General features: G+C 50.5%; 7 protein-coding genes across 7 annotated transcripts; 3 read left to right on the forward strand and 4 right to left on the reverse strand.

Moving 5' to 3' along the window:
• Window positions 1–8: 8 nt before the first annotated feature.
• BDV14DRAFT_100950 (uncharacterized protein) lies at window positions 9–881 on the forward strand. Its single transcript, XM_073765483.1, has 4 exons — window positions 9–463; window positions 509–567; window positions 610–674; window positions 724–881. The coding sequence occupies exons 1-4, from the start codon at window positions 236–238 to the stop codon at window positions 786–788; spliced, it is 417 nt and encodes a 138-aa protein (XP_073632179.1). The 5' UTR covers window positions 9–235; the 3' UTR covers window positions 789–881.
• A 982-nt stretch (window positions 882–1,863) lies between these two features.
• Window positions 1,864–4,002, reverse strand: BDV14DRAFT_100955 (putative LMBR1 domain protein). The gene is made up of 3 exons (XM_073765484.1): window positions 3,321–4,002; window positions 2,266–3,273; window positions 1,864–2,215 (listed from the first exon to the last, which is right to left on the reverse strand). The coding sequence occupies exons 1-3, from the start codon at window positions 3,868–3,870 to the stop codon at window positions 2,037–2,039; spliced, it is 1,737 nt and encodes a 578-aa protein (XP_073632180.1). The 5' UTR covers window positions 3,871–4,002; the 3' UTR covers window positions 1,864–2,036.
• Window positions 4,003–4,068: 66 nt separating this feature from the next.
• BDV14DRAFT_165370 (cleavage/polyadenylation factor CFT1) lies at window positions 4,069–8,953 on the forward strand. Its single transcript, XM_073767322.1, has 9 exons — window positions 4,069–6,224; window positions 6,269–6,561; window positions 6,611–6,778; window positions 6,845–7,171; window positions 7,231–7,429; window positions 7,475–7,550; window positions 7,600–8,053; window positions 8,102–8,249; window positions 8,306–8,953. The coding sequence occupies exons 1-9, from the start codon at window positions 4,334–4,336 to the stop codon at window positions 8,785–8,787; spliced, it is 4,038 nt and encodes a 1,345-aa protein (XP_073632181.1). The 5' UTR covers window positions 4,069–4,333; the 3' UTR covers window positions 8,788–8,953.
• Window positions 8,954–9,805: 852 nt separating this feature from the next.
• Window positions 9,806–11,579, reverse strand: BDV14DRAFT_187234 (NDT80/PhoG-like DNA-binding family protein; the record flags this gene model as incomplete). The annotated part of the gene is made up of 2 exons (XM_073770927.1): window positions 9,806–11,393; window positions 11,452–11,579. 2 exons carry the CDS (start codon window positions 11,577–11,579, stop codon window positions 9,806–9,808), a joined length of 1,716 nt encoding a protein of 571 aa, XP_073632182.1.
• A 2,291-nt stretch (window positions 11,580–13,870) lies between these two features.
• BDV14DRAFT_101027 (uncharacterized protein) lies at window positions 13,871–14,596 on the forward strand. The gene has a single exon (XM_073765486.1). The coding sequence runs from the start codon at window positions 14,028–14,030 to the stop codon at window positions 14,427–14,429; it is 402 nt and encodes a 133-aa protein (XP_073632183.1). The 5' UTR covers window positions 13,871–14,027; the 3' UTR covers window positions 14,430–14,596.
• Window position 14,597: 1 nt separating this feature from the next.
• On the reverse strand, window positions 14,598–18,473 carry BDV14DRAFT_101026 (putative beta-N-acetylglucosaminidase). The gene is made up of 4 exons (XM_073765485.1): window positions 18,333–18,473; window positions 18,069–18,187; window positions 15,495–18,004; window positions 14,598–15,402 (listed from the first exon to the last, which is right to left on the reverse strand). Exons 1-4 carry the CDS (start codon window positions 18,380–18,382, stop codon window positions 15,289–15,291), a joined length of 2,793 nt encoding a protein of 930 aa, XP_073632184.1. The 5' UTR covers window positions 18,383–18,473; the 3' UTR covers window positions 14,598–15,288.
• On the reverse strand, window positions 18,449–18,847 carry BDV14DRAFT_101032 (uncharacterized protein). Its single transcript, XM_073765487.1, has one exon. The coding sequence runs from the start codon at window positions 18,812–18,814 to the stop codon at window positions 18,566–18,568; it is 249 nt and encodes an 82-aa protein (XP_073632185.1). The 5' UTR covers window positions 18,815–18,847; the 3' UTR covers window positions 18,449–18,565.
• Between the last annotated feature and the right edge of the window lie 193 nt (window positions 18,848–19,040).

The raw sequence follows: 19,040 nt of genomic DNA on the forward strand, positions 1-19,040 counted from the left end.
TCTTGCGGCGCCATAACAAGACCATTTCTTCTTCGTGCATAAGATGAGGAAGGGGTCTTGTGCTTCTTGAGGTCATAGTATGCTCACGGCATTGGAAGAAAATTCCAGGCTTAACTTTCAAGCCGAGCAGGATACGCCAATTCGAAGGAAACTTGGATCTCTCTCATATATCTTTGATATTGTTCAATACAGGGCTCTGTAGACAACCGTCTTTAGAGTGTCTTCTGCACCCAACATGGGAACCGGTGACCAAACGCCCACTCGCCTTCCTGGTCCATTCAGGTCGACTCGAGGCAAATCCGCCGGAGAGCAGCCACCTGCTGCTACAGAAGCCGGATTGCAGCTCAGAGAGAGCATCAAGGACAACGATTGGTCTCAACTTGAAAGCAACTACATACGGATGATGGATCAGCATCAGAAATCTGAGGAAGAGTTGCGCAATCATATCACGGGGCTGCTAGGTGTACGTCAAGAGAACAGGACTCTGGAACGAAGGCTAACATCTCAGGTTTTCACAAGATGGTCCCAAACCTCTGTCCAACACGATGAGACGAGGGCGTTGAAGAGGCAAGTCATTGATATCCTGATGTGCAGTTCTAATGTATGCAGGTTCAAAACACAGATGCATCATGTACAGAACTCTGAAGAAAGTCTGGAGAAAAAGAGGAAACATTGTACGTTGGAAGTGATACCTATTATATGATAACTAACAGATTCATGCAGATATGGATGTTGTAAAGGCATTCGAAAGTGCACTTGCGTTGTTGAATGATCGTGTCAGGCCCTAGGCCGTCCATCGTAGCGCGTGATTCGCTCTGTCCCTTGAGACTGCGATATGTTCAGATTTGAATGAGTCAACGGTCAGCATTACCAATTAACAATACTAGCGAACTGGATAGCCGTCAAGCAGGCGCAGAGCAAGAGCAGTAGGAGAGCAGCAAAAAGTTCTTCAAGTCTACAAGCCCGCGCAGTCTCTATGCTTTGAATGACGTACATACACATTCGGGCTGTACAAACCCACCACTTCTGTAGACAATCCTCCAGACAGAATTTATACAGCCACGAGAAAATGCCCTTCTGTCTACCTGGCTGCTCGGAGCCAGACAGGTAAAGGGGGTGCTATTTGATGGTTGTCTGACGCGCATCTGATCATCAAGAAGGCTGGCATTGCAATTCAGGCTATCAAGGCTCGTGAAACAAAAGCAGCAGTACTCGTATCCCGCACAAGAGTTGGCAACCGCCGCAGTGGCGTTATTGATTCATCGTCGCTCTTGAAAGACCATCCACCTATTCAGCAGTGGCCACCCATTGACTAGTACGATCGATGCTTCACAGCCTTCAACAAAGATTCAAAGAAAAGCTAATACATGGAGCTCGACTATCATAGGTCTGACAGAGTACAGCTCACTTTAGGGTTGTTTGGGCATGGGTAATGAAAGCATCCATGGCAAACGATTATTGGGACACGAGGAAGCGGAGCCGATGGCAACTCCTGGCTGCCCGAAGTAAGAGGATAGAAAACCTTGGATATTCCGACTTGCTGCTATGGAGAAGTTGGGTAGAAGATCAGGATGTCAAATTAAAGGGCAAGCAGGCAACAAAAGGTCATAATCTTGAGCGGCGACGGCCATACAAAGCGTCTGAGAATACTTCGTACATGCTGCAGGCCTCGACGAACCTGCATGAATAAATTCGACCACTGAACTCGCAAGATCAAGAACAGGCTGCCTAAGGGATAATGACATCTTCGGTGTGCAAGGGTGTTGGTTCAGACGCAGTTTCCGCTCGATTTATTGCAAGCCGGATCCTAGGCTAAATCGGGGCACTCTTTATATTTCTCCGGCCATGCGCCCACTGACTGAATGTAAAAGTATCTCACCAGGAGCGTTGAATGCTATAGTTCAGCATGACCACTCTACAAACAAAGGGCATCGCCCGACTCGGAAATTCCCGGTTTAGAGTCGAGTTGATTGAATAACTAGTTGATTGAATAACTAGCAGAATGCAATTTCAGATGGAACAGATCGCCCCAAGATCTAGGTGTTTTCACGCCTGGAAGTTCGGCTGATGGCATTCTGCCACCGAGCATCAGCGTCTCTTCTAGAACTTGCTAAAAGGGCCTCTTCCTCCGCGTCCTCCGCGTCCTCATCCAATTGGCGCTCATCCACTCTCGGGGATCGTATAAGCGCGATAACAAGGGCGAGCAGATAGATACCTAGAATGAGTGTAAGTATGATTCTTGGTATCGGAAATAAGCTGGCCTACCGAGAAAAGCGAATTGCGCCCAGAAGATTATCACGCCAAAGAAGGGAAAGGTTATCGACACTTTGTTCAAAAACGTACTAGCAACACTGGGTGTGCAAACTTGCTTCGCAGCTTGACTGTTGACCGCCTCTGAACAGGGCTTGATAAGATGCCTCGTCTCCGAGCAGTCAAGGTGTACGCCCGTCAAATTAGATGATCGGTCGCAGAACGTTTGCGGTCCGAATGTTGCGTACTGGGGAGCAACAACCATAGATATTGAATACTTCAAAGCCAAAATTGCCAATATCAACATGCCCGTCATCAAAAGTAAAGCCTGTGGAGATGTATGACCTTTTCGAACCCGGAAGATGTTGATCCACAAGATTCGGATGCCAACAGTAGCGATGCCAACCACTGTGCCGAAGAAGAACAAAAGGACAAGTAAAGTGAAAATCGCATAATCGATAGGAAACACTCTGGCAGACTGGACAAAGATCCGGTTCACAGGGTTGAAGATATTGATGTGCCCCAGGATATAACCGCAATGGCGCTTGCATATCGAGTTTTTGGCTTTGTCAATAGCAGTCAAAAGCATAGAGATCCACGTTAGTAGCATAAAGAGGAATAGGATTAGGCCACCCAGCAGCTTGAATGGATGGAAGAACGCTTCGATCTTGAACCATACTTTCGTCAGGAAGGTCTGAGCGCTTCCTTCTGCTTCATGAGCGAGGCGCTGCCTTCTGATCAACGTCCGTTCTTCCCGCACCAGAGCATCAAACTCTCGACGGTCTTTGGACGATAAAAGCTCGGGATTTCCTCCGCAGCGGCCTTCTAATTGACGCTGCCGTTCTCTGTTTGATTCAAGCTGTGTAGCGGAGCTTGCCATCAAGCTCTTGGCTGACAATGAGGGGCCACCTTTGATAAGACGAATTGGAAGGACAGCAAGCCCTGTGGACGTATGCAGGACATACACACACATACCAAGCGTAGTTAACAAGCCAAGAGCGAACGTGAGAGCGCGCTCACCACCTGCCAACTGTCAGCGCTGGAACATTTAGAAGGTAAAGAAAACTTACGATTCTCTGTCAAGAGGTCCTTGAAGAAGTCTAGACCCTTGCCATTATTGTTTCTAGCGACAGGTGCAAAAAATCCAACGAGAAACAGAACAGCCAACAAGATAACAAATGTCAGTGTATATTTGGAAGCAGCCCAAAGTCGCTGCCCTATGGATTGCTCGCCCATTTGCGCTGCGACTTCATCATATTCCTCATACCAAAAGTAGACAAATGGAATAACAAAAAGACAAAGAAGAATGTCCACGAAATACAAGATGTAATACACAAAGGTTAGCGCGAAAGTGATTCGATCCACAACTTCCTGGGTTGCCCAATCCTTCCGCTGACCTGCAGAAGAAGAGACGGTTGAAGAGACCAGCGCGACATCGGCAGGTAGTAGGAGAGTTGTAGCGAGAAGACATGAAATAGCCACGATGCATGTTAATGTCACCAAAGGTGAACGGTCACGAGGTGTTTGGTAAACATAGATGAAAATTGAGGCGAACAAGAAGAGGATTGCCACCACTACTGCATACACAACCCATATCAGGGACGTTTGCAGAAGAGCCATGTTGCAGATAACCAGACGAGGCTGCTTCCATCTACTGCATACAATAGACAGTCTGGCCTAGAGGATGAGAATTTGGAAGCCGGTGAGACTGACATCTTACGTCATCGACGGCCGAGGTCAACCAACAAAGAGATCACGTGACAGCGCGGAGCTCTCGTGCGGAGGAAAATGACTGCGGACACGGAGAGTACAGTATGCCTCGATGACAGCCGCAGGAGCAATTGGAGACCCTAGCATTCAAATCAATTCGATCTTGAAGCGCTTTGGAGCCAAATCGAGCGCTTATTCAATGCTGCACTGACGGGAACTTCACTCGGCTTCCCGACCATTCTTTCTCCCCAGGCTATACTTTTACCCCCGTTGACGATGCCTGCGGCCGTGCAGGACAATTGAAGTGCAACGTGAGAATCTAGCACATTAGACTAATAGCACGCCGATACATCTCACGTTTAAAGGCGCCCAGATGCAGTGCTATACAGAGCTGCTACCTCCAACGGGGGTCACCCATGCGTTGGCGGTCCCCTTCCTCTCTCCGTCCGCCAACAATTTGATCATCGCCAGGTCATCGCTTCTTCAGATATTCTCTTTGCGCACTGCTTCATTGGACCCAGAAGATTCGGACGATCGACAGGTACAACAGGGGCAGGAATCACACAAGCTGATTTTGGAGAGGGAATATCAGCTGCCAGGGACAGTGACGGACCTCTGTCGGGTCAAAATTCTGAACACAAAGAGTGGCGGAGATGCGGTCCTTGTTGCCTCACGAGATGCTAAACTGAGTTTTATCGAATGGGACCCGGAGCGCTACGGTATATCCACTATTTCCATCCACTACTACGAGCGCGATGACATGACGCGTAGTCCATGGGTGTCCGACCTGAGCAGCTGCAGAAGTATACTGAGCGCAGATCCGAGTAGTCGCTGTGCAGTATTTCAATTTGGTGCTCGCAACTTGGCCATCATACCTTTTCATCAAGCCGGAGATGACTTGGTAATGGACGACTATGGGTCTGATCTCGAGGAGAATAGGATTAATGAAGGTCCGAACATCGATGGAACCAATGATAAAGACGATATCACCCATCAAACTCCGTATGCAAGCTCCTTCGTCCTGCCTTTGACTGCATTGGATCCTTCAGTCCTCCACCCCATAAGCCTGGCTTTTCTTCACGAATACAGGGAACCGACCTTTGGCATTCTGTATTCGCAAGTCGCAACTTCAAGCGCACTACTCCACGAGCGAAAAGATGTTGTCTTCTATACAGTTTTTACGCTTGACTTAGAACAACGTGCCTCTACTACCCTTCTTTCTGTTACTAGATTGCCTAGCGACTTGTTTAGAGTGGTAGCTCTTCCACCTCCCGTAGGTGGATCGCTACTCATTGGGTCCAACGAACTTGTGCATGTCGACCAGGCTGGTAAGACTAATGCGGTCGGGGTCAACGAATTCTCGAGACAAGCTTCGTCATTCTCCATGACAGATCAATCGGATCTGGCTTTACGTCTCGAAAACTGCGTTGTGGAGCGCTTTTCTGAGGATAATGGAGATCTTCTTCTCGCACTGTCCACAGGAGACATGGCTTTGATTAGCTTTAGGCTTGATGGCAGGTCGGTCTCCGGAATATCAATCCATCTTTTGTCCGCACAAGCAGAAAGGTTCCTGGGCTCAACTGCCTCATCCTCGGCTTTTCTAGGAGATGGCAAGGTATTTTTCGGCAGCGAGGACGCAGATTCCGTGTTACTAGCATCGACAACGAAGAAGTCCAGACCACAGAAGCACAGCGTTTCACATGACGATGAGAGTGACGAAGATGCGTATGAAGATGACTTATATTCTTCTGCACCCGCAACGCCTGCAATCAATCGTCAGTCATTACCAACTCACCCGCCCGCTTCAGGGCCTGGTGACTTGCGAGTTCATGACAAATTATTCAGCCCTGGGCCCATCAGGGATGTTGTGCTCGGGCGGAACTCTACCGATTCTTCAGGCGATGTGTCTGAGCTTGAGTTAACGATGGCCCAAGGCTCAGATGAGGCTGGCGCGCTGGTGGTTATGAAGCGGGAGATCGATCCTTGTATCGTCGCATCACTAGCTACAGAGTCAGCAAAGTCTCTTTGGACGGTGTCGTTGTCAGATACTACCGAGAAAAGCCACCGCGACTATGTTATACTGTCGAAAAATGGCAGTCCCGACAGAGAAGAGTCTGAAGTGTATACATTGAACGATGGACTGAGCCCATTCATGGCTCCTGAATTTAATCCCAACCACGAAGTGACACTAGAGATCGGAGCACTACCAAGCAAAAACAGAGTGATTCAGATACTGAGAAATGAAGTCCGAAGTTATGATGCCGGTGAGTTGAACCTGCCACTACACGCTCATTTTCTGACCATGTAGACCTGGGATTGGCTCAAATATACCCTATCTGGGACGAGGACAATAGCGACGAACGAGTGGCTATTGGTGCGATCGTTGTCGATCCTTACGTTGCGATTATACGCGATGATTCAACATTGCTCCTACTTCAAGCAGATGATAGTGGAGACCTTGATGAGACGTCTCTCACTGAGGATGTTACAAATCAAAAGTGGATGTCTGCCTGTATATACCAGGATAAAACTGCTTTCTTCGATGGCAACGCTGCGGGCGACAAGTTTCTGTTTTTGTTGAAGCACGACAACGTGCTACATGTAAGTTTGCCAAAACTAACCTGAAGGCAAAACTGACGACTTAAACCAGATATACCGACTTTCCGACTCTAAACTCATATCGACGATTGAAGGTGTTGACTGTTTACCGCCTATCCTTTCAAGCGAGCCTCCAAAGCGATCCGCCACGCGCGAGAACCTGATACAGATCGCGGTTGCAGATCTGGGTGATTCTCAAAGCAACCAACCATACTTGATTGTAAGTCCGCACTATCGTCAACCCAAGTCTTGCCACTTACTAAGGTATACTAACCTTGCCACGAAGCTGCGTACGGAAAATGATGAGTTGGTGATATACCGGCCGTTCTTGACCACCGGAGACTTGGCTGGGTTGAAGTTCATGAAAGAGGCCAACCATGTTCTACCGAAAGCCCCCGCCCCTTCAGATGACTGGCAACCAGAGCTTAGACCCCTTCGAGTCTTATCAAATATCTCTGGCTACAGCGGGGTCTTCATGCCTGGACCGTCTGCGGGTTTCGTCTTTCGAACCTCGACTACATCGCCCTGTTTTATCCGTCTGAGAGGACACTATACCCGTGGCCTAGGCTGCTTTGATTCCCTCGAGAAAGGCTTCGCTTATCTCGACTCCGAGGTACCTCCGCATCACAGGGTTATATATGTCCCAAAAATATCTTTCTAACCGTCTGTTAGGGATATGTTCGACTGGCCAGAATTCCCAATGGAACGAAACTCGGCTCTCCCTGGGCGTTGACGAGAGTGCCTATAGGGGAGCAGATTGATCAGCTGGCCTACTCCTTCACCTCTAATACATATGTCCTGGGCACTTGTCATAGATCGGCGTTCAAATTACCTGATGATGACGAACTGCACCCCGAATGGCGCAGCGAAGGTTTGCATATTAACCGCATCGTGTGTAACAAGCTAATCAGAGTAGATATCTCGTTCCTCCCAGAAGTGCATCAGAGCTCAATAAAGATCGTGAGCCCCAAAACATGGTCTATCATCGATAGGTATGTGGCTGTGAAATTCTGGATGATTATACGCTAATCTGGTCATAAGTTACTCGTTAGAACCTGCTGAGCATATTATGGCCATGAAAATCATGAGCCTAGAGGTGTCCGAGAATACACATGAGCGTAAGGACATGATCGTGGTGGGCACCTCACTAGCTCGTGGGGAGGACATACCGTCCCGCGGTTGCATCTACGTTTTTGAAGCCATCGAAGTAGTGCCTGATCCGGATGATCCGGAGACGAACTACAGGTTGAAACTTATAGGCAAAGAGCCTGTGAAAGGAGCTGTCACGGCGCTGTCTGAGATCGGTGGCCAAGGCTTCCTCATCGCTGCGCAAGGACAGAAGAGTATGGTCAGAGGTTTGAAAGAGGATGGAAGCCTCCTGCCTGTCGCCTTCATGGATATGCAGTGCTACGTCAGTGTGATCAAAGAACTAAAAGGAACTGGAATGTGCATTATGGGAGATGCATTGAAAGGACTTTGGTTTGCGGGTTACTCGGTATGTCTATCTACTCGCAGCCTGGCAACCTCCTAATACGTGCTACAGGAAGAGCCTTACAAAATGAGTCTCTTTGCCAAAGACCTGGATTACCTCGAAGTTCAAGCTGCGGACTTCCTTCCGGACGATAACAGACTATACATCGTCGTTGCTGACAGCGACTGCAACCTTTACGTGCTCCAGTACGACTCAGAGGGTAAGTCATCACAGCAATCCTCCCACAATACCATCCTTGACTGAAACAACCAATAGACCCGAACTCCTCAAACGGCGACAAACTCCTCAACCGAAGCAAATTCCACACAGGCAACTTCGCCTCAACCGTCACCCTCCTTCCCAGATCCCAAGTCTCCTCAGAGCGCGCCATATCCAACGCCGAAGAAATGGACATTGACAGCACGGCACCCCTCCACCAAACCCTAATAACCTCATACAACGGCTCAATCGGCCTAGTCACCTGCGTTCCCGAGGAATCCTACCGCCGCCTCTCAGCGCTACAGTCCCAGCTCACGAATACTCTCGAGCACCCCTGTGGCCTTAACCCGCGCGCTTACCGCGCCGTCGAAAGCGACGCTAGCGCGGGGCGCGGTATGCTCGATGGCAACCTGCTCTTCCAGTATTTGGATATGAGCAAGCAGCGCAAGGTCGAGATTGCGGGGCGGGTTGGGGCGAAGGAGTGGGAGATCAAGGCGGATCTGGAGGTTGTTGGTGGTGGTGGGCTTGGGTATATCTGATTTACCTACGACAATTTTTCTGTTCGGGTAGTGAACGTGATGATGTTGTTTTCCAGCTCTTGTAGCAAATCAATTAATTGCATGGATAACGTGTTGGTCCACATCGTTGCTGCGCACACGGAACAGACTTCTACTTTTAGTTTCTAGTCCAGTAGTAAATCCATGCTAATATAGCTTCCGGCTCAAACATGATATTCTCGTTTGTCGATCGTTCATTAAGATTAATTAGTATTACACCTCAGAGCACTCTATGCATGGTCCTCTAGCTCGGCGCAGTAGTAGCCAGAACTTTCCCGTTTATCGAGATTAGTATAGCAGTCGTCTCAGGGTCACTCTCGCACTTTCTCTCCTTTTCCTGTAAAACTACCTGAATGCAATTTTCCTGGGCCCTTGCCCACCCCGATGCACCAACCCATTTCTTGCAAGTTCTAAACCGACAAAGAACCAATGACAGGTAACAATGATAGTAAGTGATAGGCAGGCAATACAAGGACGCCCAGGACAAGGTACAGAAAACGAAAGGTTTTACCAGAAAGAGGCGATATGTCTTTTAACGGCCAGCCGGTTTCCGTTGCTCCTACAGATCATCAAGATCTGCTTCTTGGAGTATATATCCTCCTCACACGAGATAAATATATGCATGAGACAATAACAGAATTACCCCCTCATAAACATCAGCCATAGCAAGGTATTTAATGCGAGCGAAACCAGTAACAAAATCAAAGGTGAAAGCGAGACCCAAAGGGTAAATCCAGTAGACTCCGTCGCGCCATCACCCAGCCCAATAGCCATGCCCGTAACCGTACATGTCCCGCAAATATAAGGCATATATAATAGTGTTTGGTGATTCCCGAGATGATGTCCATCCAGATGGACATACGATTCCAGCGAGCGAAACAGTGCAGTATAGCTGAATGTATAATGGCAGCCGAGAAATCAAGAGCTTTGCAAATAGGCAGTCTCACCGCATTGACGGTGTTTAGGAAAATCCATGGGATATATTGACCCTTTTTTATTCTTAAAAAACGTCTTCTGCAGCGAAATATCGCTTGCTTTGGCCTCGGGCCGTAACGTATTTCATCTGAGGCATATTGGTATGATGTACCACGTGCGGGCGGTAGACAGCATCGACGGGCTCTTGCCAGTCCTCTAGTCCTAGAGGGAAATATTCGTAGAGAAGATCACTTTCATTCACAAATGGCAAGCTGGAGGCAAAATTTTGCTGGAAATTTGTGGCACTGACCAAGGGAACCGTAGCGGAAGTGCTTCTTGATTGGGATTGGGGCATCGAATGAGAAACCTTGCGCATTTTGGCTGGGCGTCCAGACGGATCAACACCCAGAGGTTTCGAGACGAGATCGCTTGAGATTGATGGAAGAGGTCGGGCATGGTCGTGGAGATGTGACAGGTCCGAGGAATCGTCATCAATCAGAGATAGACCAATAGGCGCTGCAACAGTGCTAGTCCGTCGATTGTTTTCAATCGGCCGCGACAACTCTGCATTGTGGGGATATGAATGAGGTAAAGAAGCCGAAGGGACTGTTGCACCGGCGATCTGTGCCCAGTCTGGGGATGCTTGTTGGGGAGGAATCACGTTCGGCTGGGACGCTGATGTTTCTGGGGAGCTGCTCTTCATCCCAGTCTTCGCCCTACTCGTCGCACCTGCGTTTGGCCCGGACTCACTCGGTGATGTTCGATGAAGGCTATTGGCAGCAGCTTGCGCATTTTTCCTTGAAGCAGCAGCGCTACCACTCAATGGTAGATCCTTCCTAGACTGGAAGTTGCGGGGGCTGCGGCCCCGGACAATGACCGGCCCGGAGTGGACCTCGCAGATGGAGGTTTTGAGGCCCGTGGAGAGGGTTGCTATAACCTTGAGCTTGACCACAAAGTGTTGTTGTAGTTCCTTTCTGCGCCCATTATTTGCGGTCGCGACGCGAAATTGAAGACGCTTCCAAGCAATGGGGAACGTGGCGTAATCTGCATCAAGATCTTGACCAGCCATCATATCGAGCGGAAAGGCCGGAGGTTCCTTCTCGACCTTTGGAGCGTTAGTTGTACCGGCAGCATCCTCATTGTTTGTATTTCCATTAGCAGCGGGGGTTTTCCAAGGTACGGAAATGATCTTGACCGAGTTTCCTTCGACGGACTCGGTAGCTGATACAGTCAGTTCCTGGGCAACGATTGGTATCCGGTCACCAGTTTCCGTCATTATATAACGCAAACCCCGGGGAAGGGTCACAGAGCCTGTGATCTGAAATAGGTTTCGACGGTAGCAGGTCAACTCTGCTCCTTGTTGCGGAGGCGCATTCTCTGTGGGCGATGTCGTCCAAGGCGACTCAGCGAGGAAGAACATGCCGTGGAGCTGCGCCGAGACAGATATCGTGGTACGGCGAAACGAATAGTCAAGTAGGGTCCAAGGATATGCGGGTATTGAGAAGCTCAAGAGCTTGTTATTATGATCGATGGATGAGTCGGAAGGCTGTTCAGCTGGAGGGGCGGGTTCGAAAGGTGCTACCATGTCATTGAACGGGTCTTCGAAGCCTGAGGGAAACCGCTTTAGCGACTCCTGGGGTAATTGGTGATGGGCAAAAGCCAAGTCATCTCCGCTAAAGAAGGAACCTGTTAGAAAGCACTGCGCCGAACAAGACGAAGACATCAACTCACCTAACGAAAGTTTCGGCGTCATAGTTGGAACGCTGGTCGGGGAGATCTATCTCTTGGAAAGGATTCAAATAGTCTGCGCCTTGAATATTTAAAGATAGCGGGGAAGCCAAGTATGGCGGCAGTGGCATGGTGTAGCTGTCCATGGCGGAGACTCAGCGGTAGCGAACGAAGTAACGACCGACTAGTAGAGCTCGTGTTGGGCGACTCTCTGGCGAGGGTATGTAAGGATACGTAGAATGGGGCGCAGACAGGGGCGCGAAGAAGAGCATCAAACCCCGACGAGAAGGTCGAAGAGAGGTAAGAGGTAGAGAGCGTTCGCCGAGCCAGGCGACAGAGATGTTAGAGATGCGAGACCATGGAGGAGAGGCGGGAAGCGGGTGGCAGTAGAGGGAAGGCGAAGAAGGGGGAGGAGAGAGAAGAGGAATGTAGAAGACTTGGGGGAAGAGTAGGTCAAGTATACAAAAGCGTTGGCAAAGGGAAGAAGAAGACGATGTCGTCCTGGGACTTGAGTCTTGAATGGTGCCGAGTGGATCGGCCACCCCCGAAGTCAGCAAGCACTGAGCAAGAAGGCACGTTAGTGGGGATCGCAGCTAGTGGACACTCTGGGCGAGACTAAAGAAACGAAAGACCCCAGGAAGGAGAACGATCCGGAGAGAGGCTAGCGCTAGCACGATAAAGGCAGAGATAACAGCGAGAAGACGGAGCCGGCGAATCTAGTCTTTGGGAGCTAGACCAGGCAGAGCAGAGGAGCAGAGAGATGAGGGGCGGGACTGGGAGGAGAAGAAGAGGTGAAAAGAGCGACTTGAGTGGCCTGCGGTGGACTCACTACCACTGCTCTTGGTCGGGTGGGGGACTTGCCGCTGGATCGGGCTAGTCTCTTTCCCTAGTCGACGGCCCCAGACTCGACTCGCCCTTCTTCGCTGCTTCGGTGCTTGCTTGCTTGCAGTTGCCATATATCTGCGAGCTGCTCCCGGAGACGGCCTGCTGCTTGCACAGTTTCTTGCTCTGAGTAGTAAAACAGCATAGACTGTATCCATTCTATCATTATTCCTGAATCCAACCAACTTGGAAGTCTACTCTTCTAAGCGAAAGTTACGGACCTTCCGGATTAGGCAGGTCTCCACCGACTAAGTTTATTAAGTTGCTCCACCTGAGACTGGGGAAGTTCCTTACTCTCTGCCTACCAGGCTCTCTCTATTCTTCTCTGCTGTATACTCTGCAATATGATAACACTCTGGTGCTATCAGCTAGCAGGGGTGCATGCATGATAATAAGATTGTCGACTGGCTCAAGCCCAATGATACTCGGCTATGCGAGGCTAAACGCGCAAAATGGGGCATCCAGAGTAGAAGACTTGCATTCAATAACAAACCTTCTTACTCCGGACAACAATCACGACCCTGGATAGCACTGCTTTTCCGAGTTACCCATGGATCAGAAGATGACGGACCTCCTGCCCCTTCTTGAAAACAGCACACCCTCAGGCAGCTCAGAAGGTCTGGTGTCTGGACTCTGCATCTCAGGCTCGCCAGCTGACTGCATTGATTGGCGCACTTGGAGAATGATCGGCGGTGGTCTGGCTGACATGCATTGTGATCCTTTGCCCTGAAAGTCGCAAAGTCCCTGAGCGCAAACCTTCGGTGGCTGCCTCTGGCTCTGATGCTGGCTACAGTCTACAGGTAGGTAGTATATTCTAAATAGAACAGCTGGTTGAAGACTAGGTATTGAAAAATCCCTCTCATGTGCTCTGACTGAGTGATTCACCTCGCCACGGGACACTTCTATCTACACCACACTACCTAACTCCTCTTGCTGTCACACAGCGTAAGGTTGGGAAGGCAGTCCACAGTCAAAGTCCAGCGCAGTGATTGGATCGGCCCGACCGTGGCTAGTCCTAGTTGTCCTCGCATGTCGTGATCCTCTCTGCTTCTATCTGTCTCCATTCTTGCTCTTCTTGGTCTCGGAGAACTGCCATGTCATTCTATCCCAGCCTAGTCCAGAGCGGCAGACCTGCAGAAGCAAATATCACCCCCAATACTACGCTTCGATGCATCGATGCATGTCGAATCCCTCGCGTCTTTCCAGAACTTTTCTAGAATCACTTCTGAATTCTTTCAACGTCTGCTGCCTCGTTTGCATGTGATTCCCCGCCACCCATTAACAGGCGGTGTTATTATCACGATTTCCTTCTGGTATTATTATGATTACTATTATGCTCTGATGAAATCACTGTTCAATTATTGTGGAACCTCTGCGCCTTGACCTTCTTTCCATAGTCTCTGTGCACACGGGCTTCCTGAATCCTGGTGCAGAACAACGAGTCGATAACCGGCAGTTGCTTTCTTGGTCTCGAGAGATTCAAGGATCTGACATGCCGAAGAGAAGCATGCTAGAAGACAATGGAAGGCATCGATCAACGGGGCTCTCCGATCAAGAGTGTCCACGCTGTGAATCCTGCAGATAAGCTCGTTCGGAGCGCCAAGGCGAGTTAGAGCAGCCAAGGATTCGCAACATTCCACATCTCCATTCTTCATCTCTTCAATCAGAGAACACCATTTATTCGCTGCCGCCATAAGATGCCAAAAATGTCGTCAAAAATACTAATTTGGTGGCGATGCTTTGGCTGGCCGATCCACCCTCACATCACCCAATCCTGCTTTCCTCAATCCTCGTCCGCGTGCTCGACGTGGATCCCAGTTGCTACTTCTGCAAACGGCCGACGAGAAGAGCTTGAAGCATCGGGACTGGACAACCTCTTTCGAAGCCCTGGACGAATTATTCGCGACAGGAACCCGACCTCGCGCGGAGCTGAAAACGCATCCGTCTCACACAGCTGTGAGGGACCAGGGACGGCGCCCTATCGGATTCCCTCCCTGACGTCGTCCTCTCAGTCCGCAAGCTCACGACAGGCTGCCATGAAACCACACCCCAAACTTATCCGTCGTGCGAACTGCAAACGTTCGAACCCCTTAGCATGAGGGTTCTCCCAATCCCCCTCGTACTTCGTAACAACTCAGAGTGGAGGCAGGCGTTTCCCTTCCTCTTGACGTCTCAGCTAAGAAACTGTCTCCAGTCCTCGGCAACGCCACAGCGTGCACAAAGCGTCACCACTATCTTCACTAACCACCCCATCTCTTAGCCTAACCGCACCTAGGTGTCAACTATGATATATCCTGAATCGCGTTCCTGACCTGCGCTCGATCACTGCAGATCATCCGTAACCTGCGCCATGATCGTCCTCGTTCTGCCCCCAATCTTGGTGGACAGATGATATGCCAGCCGGGGTCTCCGTCGGGTCCGATGGTCGAGTCATGAAGGCCCCGTGCACGATCATTGGCTGCTGCGCTCGAACACAGCACAAAATGACTGATCAGCACGTCCTTTAATCATTCCATGATCTCGTTTCACAAGTAGTCCCATCGAAGAGAATCCTGGATTGTCGCTGGGTATCTAGACTACTTCTAGTCTAGGTAGGACTCTCCGTTAGCACCAGGGTTCCTGATACCTCTCAAAATCAGCCTTGTGTCAGCCTACAAGCTTACAAGGTCTTTATACCCCGCATACAATCTCTACTCCAGTATCGTCGCCGCTGCGCTCGATACTATCATTTCCAGAATAAGAACTCTAATTTTCGAAGTGCGAGCTGATCGACTATATCCATTACCTCAGTATATACCTCACCGGCTATCATTGTATATGCAATGCCTAACAAAGGTCCACTCTTACTTACATATAAGCATCATATATAAAAGAACTATAACAAAAGAAGAAAGGGGTATATAGAAGATCATCCACCTGTCGAACTCGATACTCAAGAAGTCATCGCCCCATTCCCATTCAGGGCCCAGGCGCCATGGTCCACGTCGCCGCGTCACAATTGACCTCCTCAAAGCTATGCAGCGTGCTGAATCCTAGCTCGGTCAACCAGTCGAAATTACTATCCGCATCCACCTGCAGGTACAATGTCAGTTAGAAACAAGGATGTCATGCAGGTGTTGTAGAAGATAGAAAAAAAGAAAAAAAAAAAAAAAGAGAAAACATACGCAATCAATGATAACGGCCTCGGCGCCCTGTCTCCGAACCTGCTTGATCCCCAACAAGATCAACCCCTGCAAAAGCGTCGCATATTCGCCGACCGACGGCGAAATCACAGGCGACGAGATGCCGCCCGTCACCGCATGCGTCGCCTTCATAGCAGGCATGTGCTCAGCCAGACTCGACCGCTCATTGTAAATGACCACGCTGCCGAGAATGGCCCCATCGTGAGGCCGCCTCGCCCGAATGATCCCACAGTGCGGCGCTCCACCCAGCGCAAGCTTATAGATGTCGACTACGCCCTGGCGCGAATTAGTCTTGACGTGGTCGATAATTGAGTCAGCATAGTCCCACCCGTGGACGAGATCGTAGCTTGCGTCTGCGTTTTGCAGGCTGTGGACTAGGCCGTCGGGCTGCGACCAGGATTGCAGGTTGCGGAGAACAACGCTGCACACGGGGCGAAAGAGGGCAGTGTTCCAGCCGAGATTGGCGAACCATTGGCGCAGCTGCTTGCGCTCGACAGGGTTGGCGGCTGGGATGCCCAGGTAGATCCCTGGGAGGCGAGAGCCGAGTTGGAAGCGTTTTAGCCCCTTCCGCTGGAGGAGCGTCCGGATGGCGCGGTTGTGGAGAGAATTCCCGATGGAGAGCTTACGTCGCGAGGGGTCGACGATCAGTGACCCGATCACTCCTGTGCCCGTTGCTCGGAAGAAATATGTCGAGCAGAAACCGTAGAGAGCTCGGGTCGTACTGTTTCGAACGACAAAGTGAGCCTCGTCAATGTCCTCTCTGCGGAGGAGGAAGCTGTTGGGCGTCACGCCCAGGAGTTCGGAACGTTGTCCCCGGCTGTCCTCTCTTGCTGTGGTCAGTAGCGAGTCCAACGCATCAGAGTCTCTCTCCTCATTCCAGTTCTCCACCAGCCAGTGCTGCCTCGCCTGGTGGAGTTTCTGGCTGCGGTTGAAGGAACCGGGCAACGAGCCCTTGGGCGTTAATTCTCCATACAGGACTTTGACAAGGGCTTCCAGCGCAGTGTCTGTAAAATCATATGTGCATAGATAGGTCCCGACACTTGCGTCCATGGCAAAGTCGTACGGCGAACTAGCGCCAACCACAACCAAGGGTTTCTCTAGCGGTTCGCCAGATGGAGTAAACTGTGACCTACAGATCATAGATACATGCTTGGTGAAACCCTGTTGGTAAATGTTTCTCACAGCATCTGCAGTGACCACAACCACCGCACTTGCGCGGTCAATCAGGCTCTCATGAATTGGGCGGACACCGTTGGTTGTGTATGATGTGTGCAGAACACGTCCGTTGCGGTGGCGCGACAGCGATCGCCCCAGCTCTTTGAAAACACTTTCGCCACTAAGTATGGACGCCGTCCTATCCCAGGCCACCGCATCCAACGACATCTCTAGCTGTTCAGTCACTGAGTGAGACACAGCAGAGGCCGGCAAAGGCTTTACCAAGGGCGTCAGTAGCAGTAGTTCTTCGTTGGGACTAAGAATATTGGACAAGGGTAGCAGGTTGTTCTTGTCGCGCACAACCGAGATCGAATTGCTGTAAGCTCTCGTGGAGAGGGCTGTGTGTGACGGCTGCATTTGGGTCAGTGAAGGAAGACCCCCCGGGTTGAGAGCCTGCTCCCAGGAGGTACACCTCTCTTTCAAGGCCAAGATTCTCTGCAGTGATTGCTCTATTCGAGCTCGGCTGATAATGCTCTGCTCTACACCGAGTTTCAAGCCATTGATGGCCTCCTGCTGCACCGGGAATGACCTGCACAATAGTACAAGATCGCAGCCTGCATTCTTAGCCATCACTGTCCCTCCGCCGACGCCGATGTTATGAGTGAGAGCCTCCATTTCCAAACATTCGGAGACAACAACACCGTCAAACTTCATGTCTTTGCGAAGCAACTCGTCAACGACCTGCTCGCTCAGACAGGCATGCATAACATTGACCCCGGCAGATGACATGGAGACACCGCCCACCATCATGGCATCCAGGCCCTTGATGATGGCGTTTCGAAATGGAACCAATGCGGTCAAACTGAGCTGCTCCAGAGACTCCGTAATAATAGGCACGTCAGTCTGAGATCCTAGAAACTCCAGGTTCCCGTACGAAGGAAAGTGCTTGCCACAAGTAACCAAGCCAGCTTGCTGGTAGCCTTTCATGAACTCTACTCCGTACTGAGACACTTCTTGCGGATCATCACCGCAAGTACGAACGCCCATCAACTGGTTTCGTACGTTCGTCAACACATCGAGCACAGGCCCTAAGATAAAGTTGACTCCGACGGCTTTGAGCTCCTGGGCTGTAGCAAAGGCGACATCATGAGCCAAATTCTTTGATCCCGTCGCCGTGATACCCATTGCGCTAGGGAACTGTCGAATGTAGATTTCATCATAGAGACTGTTGACTCCGCCATTTTCCTGATCTAGAGCTATAAGCAATGGCACGGGATGACCAGCATCTCGAGCTATTGTTTGTAGCTCCAGAACTAGACGTGTCGCATCCTCTGCAGCTATTCGCAGTCAGTAACATTGACCATAAACGTGCGGGATACAGCATAAAGCGCAATGGATTACATTTCAAGTTCTTTGCGGTGAGAAGGACTGAGCCTAGGTGATAATCCTGGATGAGAGAGCGGATTTCCGGGCTGACAGTTGTTCCATCGAAGCCCATCATAAAGAGCTGCCCCATCTGCCTGTCGGCAAAACATGATAGACACGGTTAGCAACATGTGCTGAGGTGCATCCCTCTAGTAAAGTCTAGGAATCAAGGGATGGCGACACAGGCTGACAAAGGAGGAAATGCATGACACCGAATTGATGCCAAGACTGAGATCGTACCTGTCGAGATTGTCCCAGCCAGGGGGCAGCACATCCTCCTTGGGGGCCATTTTGACTCTGGGCTCCCCTGACAAACGCCGGGCCAAAGCCTGTATGGCAGGGAAGCTCCGCGAGGCCCACCCTCTTCAGTCGGAGGATGATAGTCGGCCGTCGGGAATAATGGCAGCTCGGAATGAGAACTGACAGCGAGGTTGATGCTAACAATGGCGAGCACGGTGCCAGTGGCCACAGGCTTAAGCTCCCTGAGCTCCCTGTTGGCGGACGCTACCTCGGTAACAGCTCGCGCGAAAAGCTAGCCGGGGCGAGATCGCTACAACTGTGAAACAACGAGTACTGCATGAAGATTGGATAGAACGCAGGAAAAAGCACAAAACAAAAGTGCCTGTCGCGCAGACAATCCGGTGGTAGCAGGCCCAAAGCAGTAAAAAGAACGTGGCGCTAAATTTCGAGTCAGGGAGGTTGGAGCGAAGTATGACGCTCATTCGTGGTTCCGCATCCACGTTGGATGAAGCTGAGAACGTGTGGGGTGAGGATAGCAGTCACGTGCCTCCGGGGAAGCTTTGAGTGACACTGACAGCTGGGCCTGGAGCACGTCCTACGGGCGGAAACCTGGTACGTAACTTACAGCGTGCAGTACAGTACCTTACACCGCATTACCGGTCATCTGACGGCCAATACCAATACTACCTCGTGCACAGTAGCAGTCTT

The sequence above is a fragment of the Aspergillus stella-maris genome (assembly GCF_047715825.1).
Source record: "Aspergillus stella-maris strain CBS 113639 unplaced genomic scaffold BDV14scaffold_5, whole genome shotgun sequence".
NCBI classification, from domain to species: domain Eukaryota; kingdom Fungi; phylum Ascomycota; class Eurotiomycetes; order Eurotiales; family Aspergillaceae; genus Aspergillus; species Aspergillus stella-maris.

What these genes read in the sequence shown, in the direction of transcription:
- BDV14DRAFT_100950 (XM_073765483.1), top strand. Translation starts at nt 236, where the DNA reads ATGGGAACCGGTGACCAAACGCCCACTCGCCTTCCTGGTCCATTCAGG. An exon ending in ATATCACGGGGCTGCTAGGT is followed by an intron (nt 464 to 508) that starts GTACGTCAAGAG and finishes CTAACATCTCAG; the next exon opens with GTTTTCACAAGATGGTCCCA. An exon ending in GAGACGAGGGCGTTGAAGAG is followed by an intron (nt 568 to 609) that starts GCAAGTCATTGA and finishes TAATGTATGCAG; the next exon opens with GTTCAAAACACAGATGCATC.
- BDV14DRAFT_100955 (XM_073765484.1), bottom strand. Translation starts at nt 3,870, where the DNA reads ATGGCTCTTCTGCAAACGTCCCTGATATGGGTTGTGTATGCAGTAGTG. An exon ending in GGACCTCTTGACAGAGAATC is followed by an intron (nt 3,274 to 3,320) that starts GTAAGTTTTCTT and finishes GACAGTTGGCAG; the next exon opens with GTGGTGAGCGCGCTCTCACG. An exon ending in GGCGCAATTCGCTTTTCTCG is followed by an intron (nt 2,216 to 2,265) that starts GTAGGCCAGCTT and finishes CACTCATTCTAG; the next exon opens with GTATCTATCTGCTCGCCCTT.
- BDV14DRAFT_165370 (XM_073767322.1), top strand. Translation starts at nt 4,334, where the DNA reads ATGCAGTGCTATACAGAGCTGCTACCTCCAACGGGGGTCACCCATGCG. An exon ending in GCAACCAACCATACTTGATT is followed by an intron (nt 6,779 to 6,844) that starts GTAAGTCCGCAC and finishes CTTGCCACGAAG; the next exon opens with CTGCGTACGGAAAATGATGA. An exon ending in CCCCGAATGGCGCAGCGAAG is followed by an intron (nt 7,430 to 7,474) that starts GTTTGCATATTA and finishes TAATCAGAGTAG; the next exon opens with ATATCTCGTTCCTCCCAGAA.
- BDV14DRAFT_101027 (XM_073765486.1), top strand. Translation starts at nt 14,028, where the DNA reads ATGCCAAAAATGTCGTCAAAAATACTAATTTGGTGGCGATGCTTTGGC.
- BDV14DRAFT_101026 (XM_073765485.1), bottom strand. Translation starts at nt 18,382, where the DNA reads ATGGCCCCCAAGGAGGATGTGCTGCCCCCTGGCTGGGACAATCTCGAC. An exon ending in GGCTGGGACAATCTCGACAG is followed by an intron (nt 18,188 to 18,332) that starts GTACGATCTCAG and finishes TTTTGCCGACAG; the next exon opens with GCAGATGGGGCAGCTCTTTA. An exon ending in CACCGCAAAGAACTTGAAAT is followed by an intron (nt 18,005 to 18,068) that starts GTAATCCATTGC and finishes GACTGCGAATAG; the next exon opens with CTGCAGAGGATGCGACACGT.
- BDV14DRAFT_101032 (XM_073765487.1), bottom strand. Translation starts at nt 18,814, where the DNA reads ATGAGCGTCATACTTCGCTCCAACCTCCCTGACTCGAAATTTAGCGCC.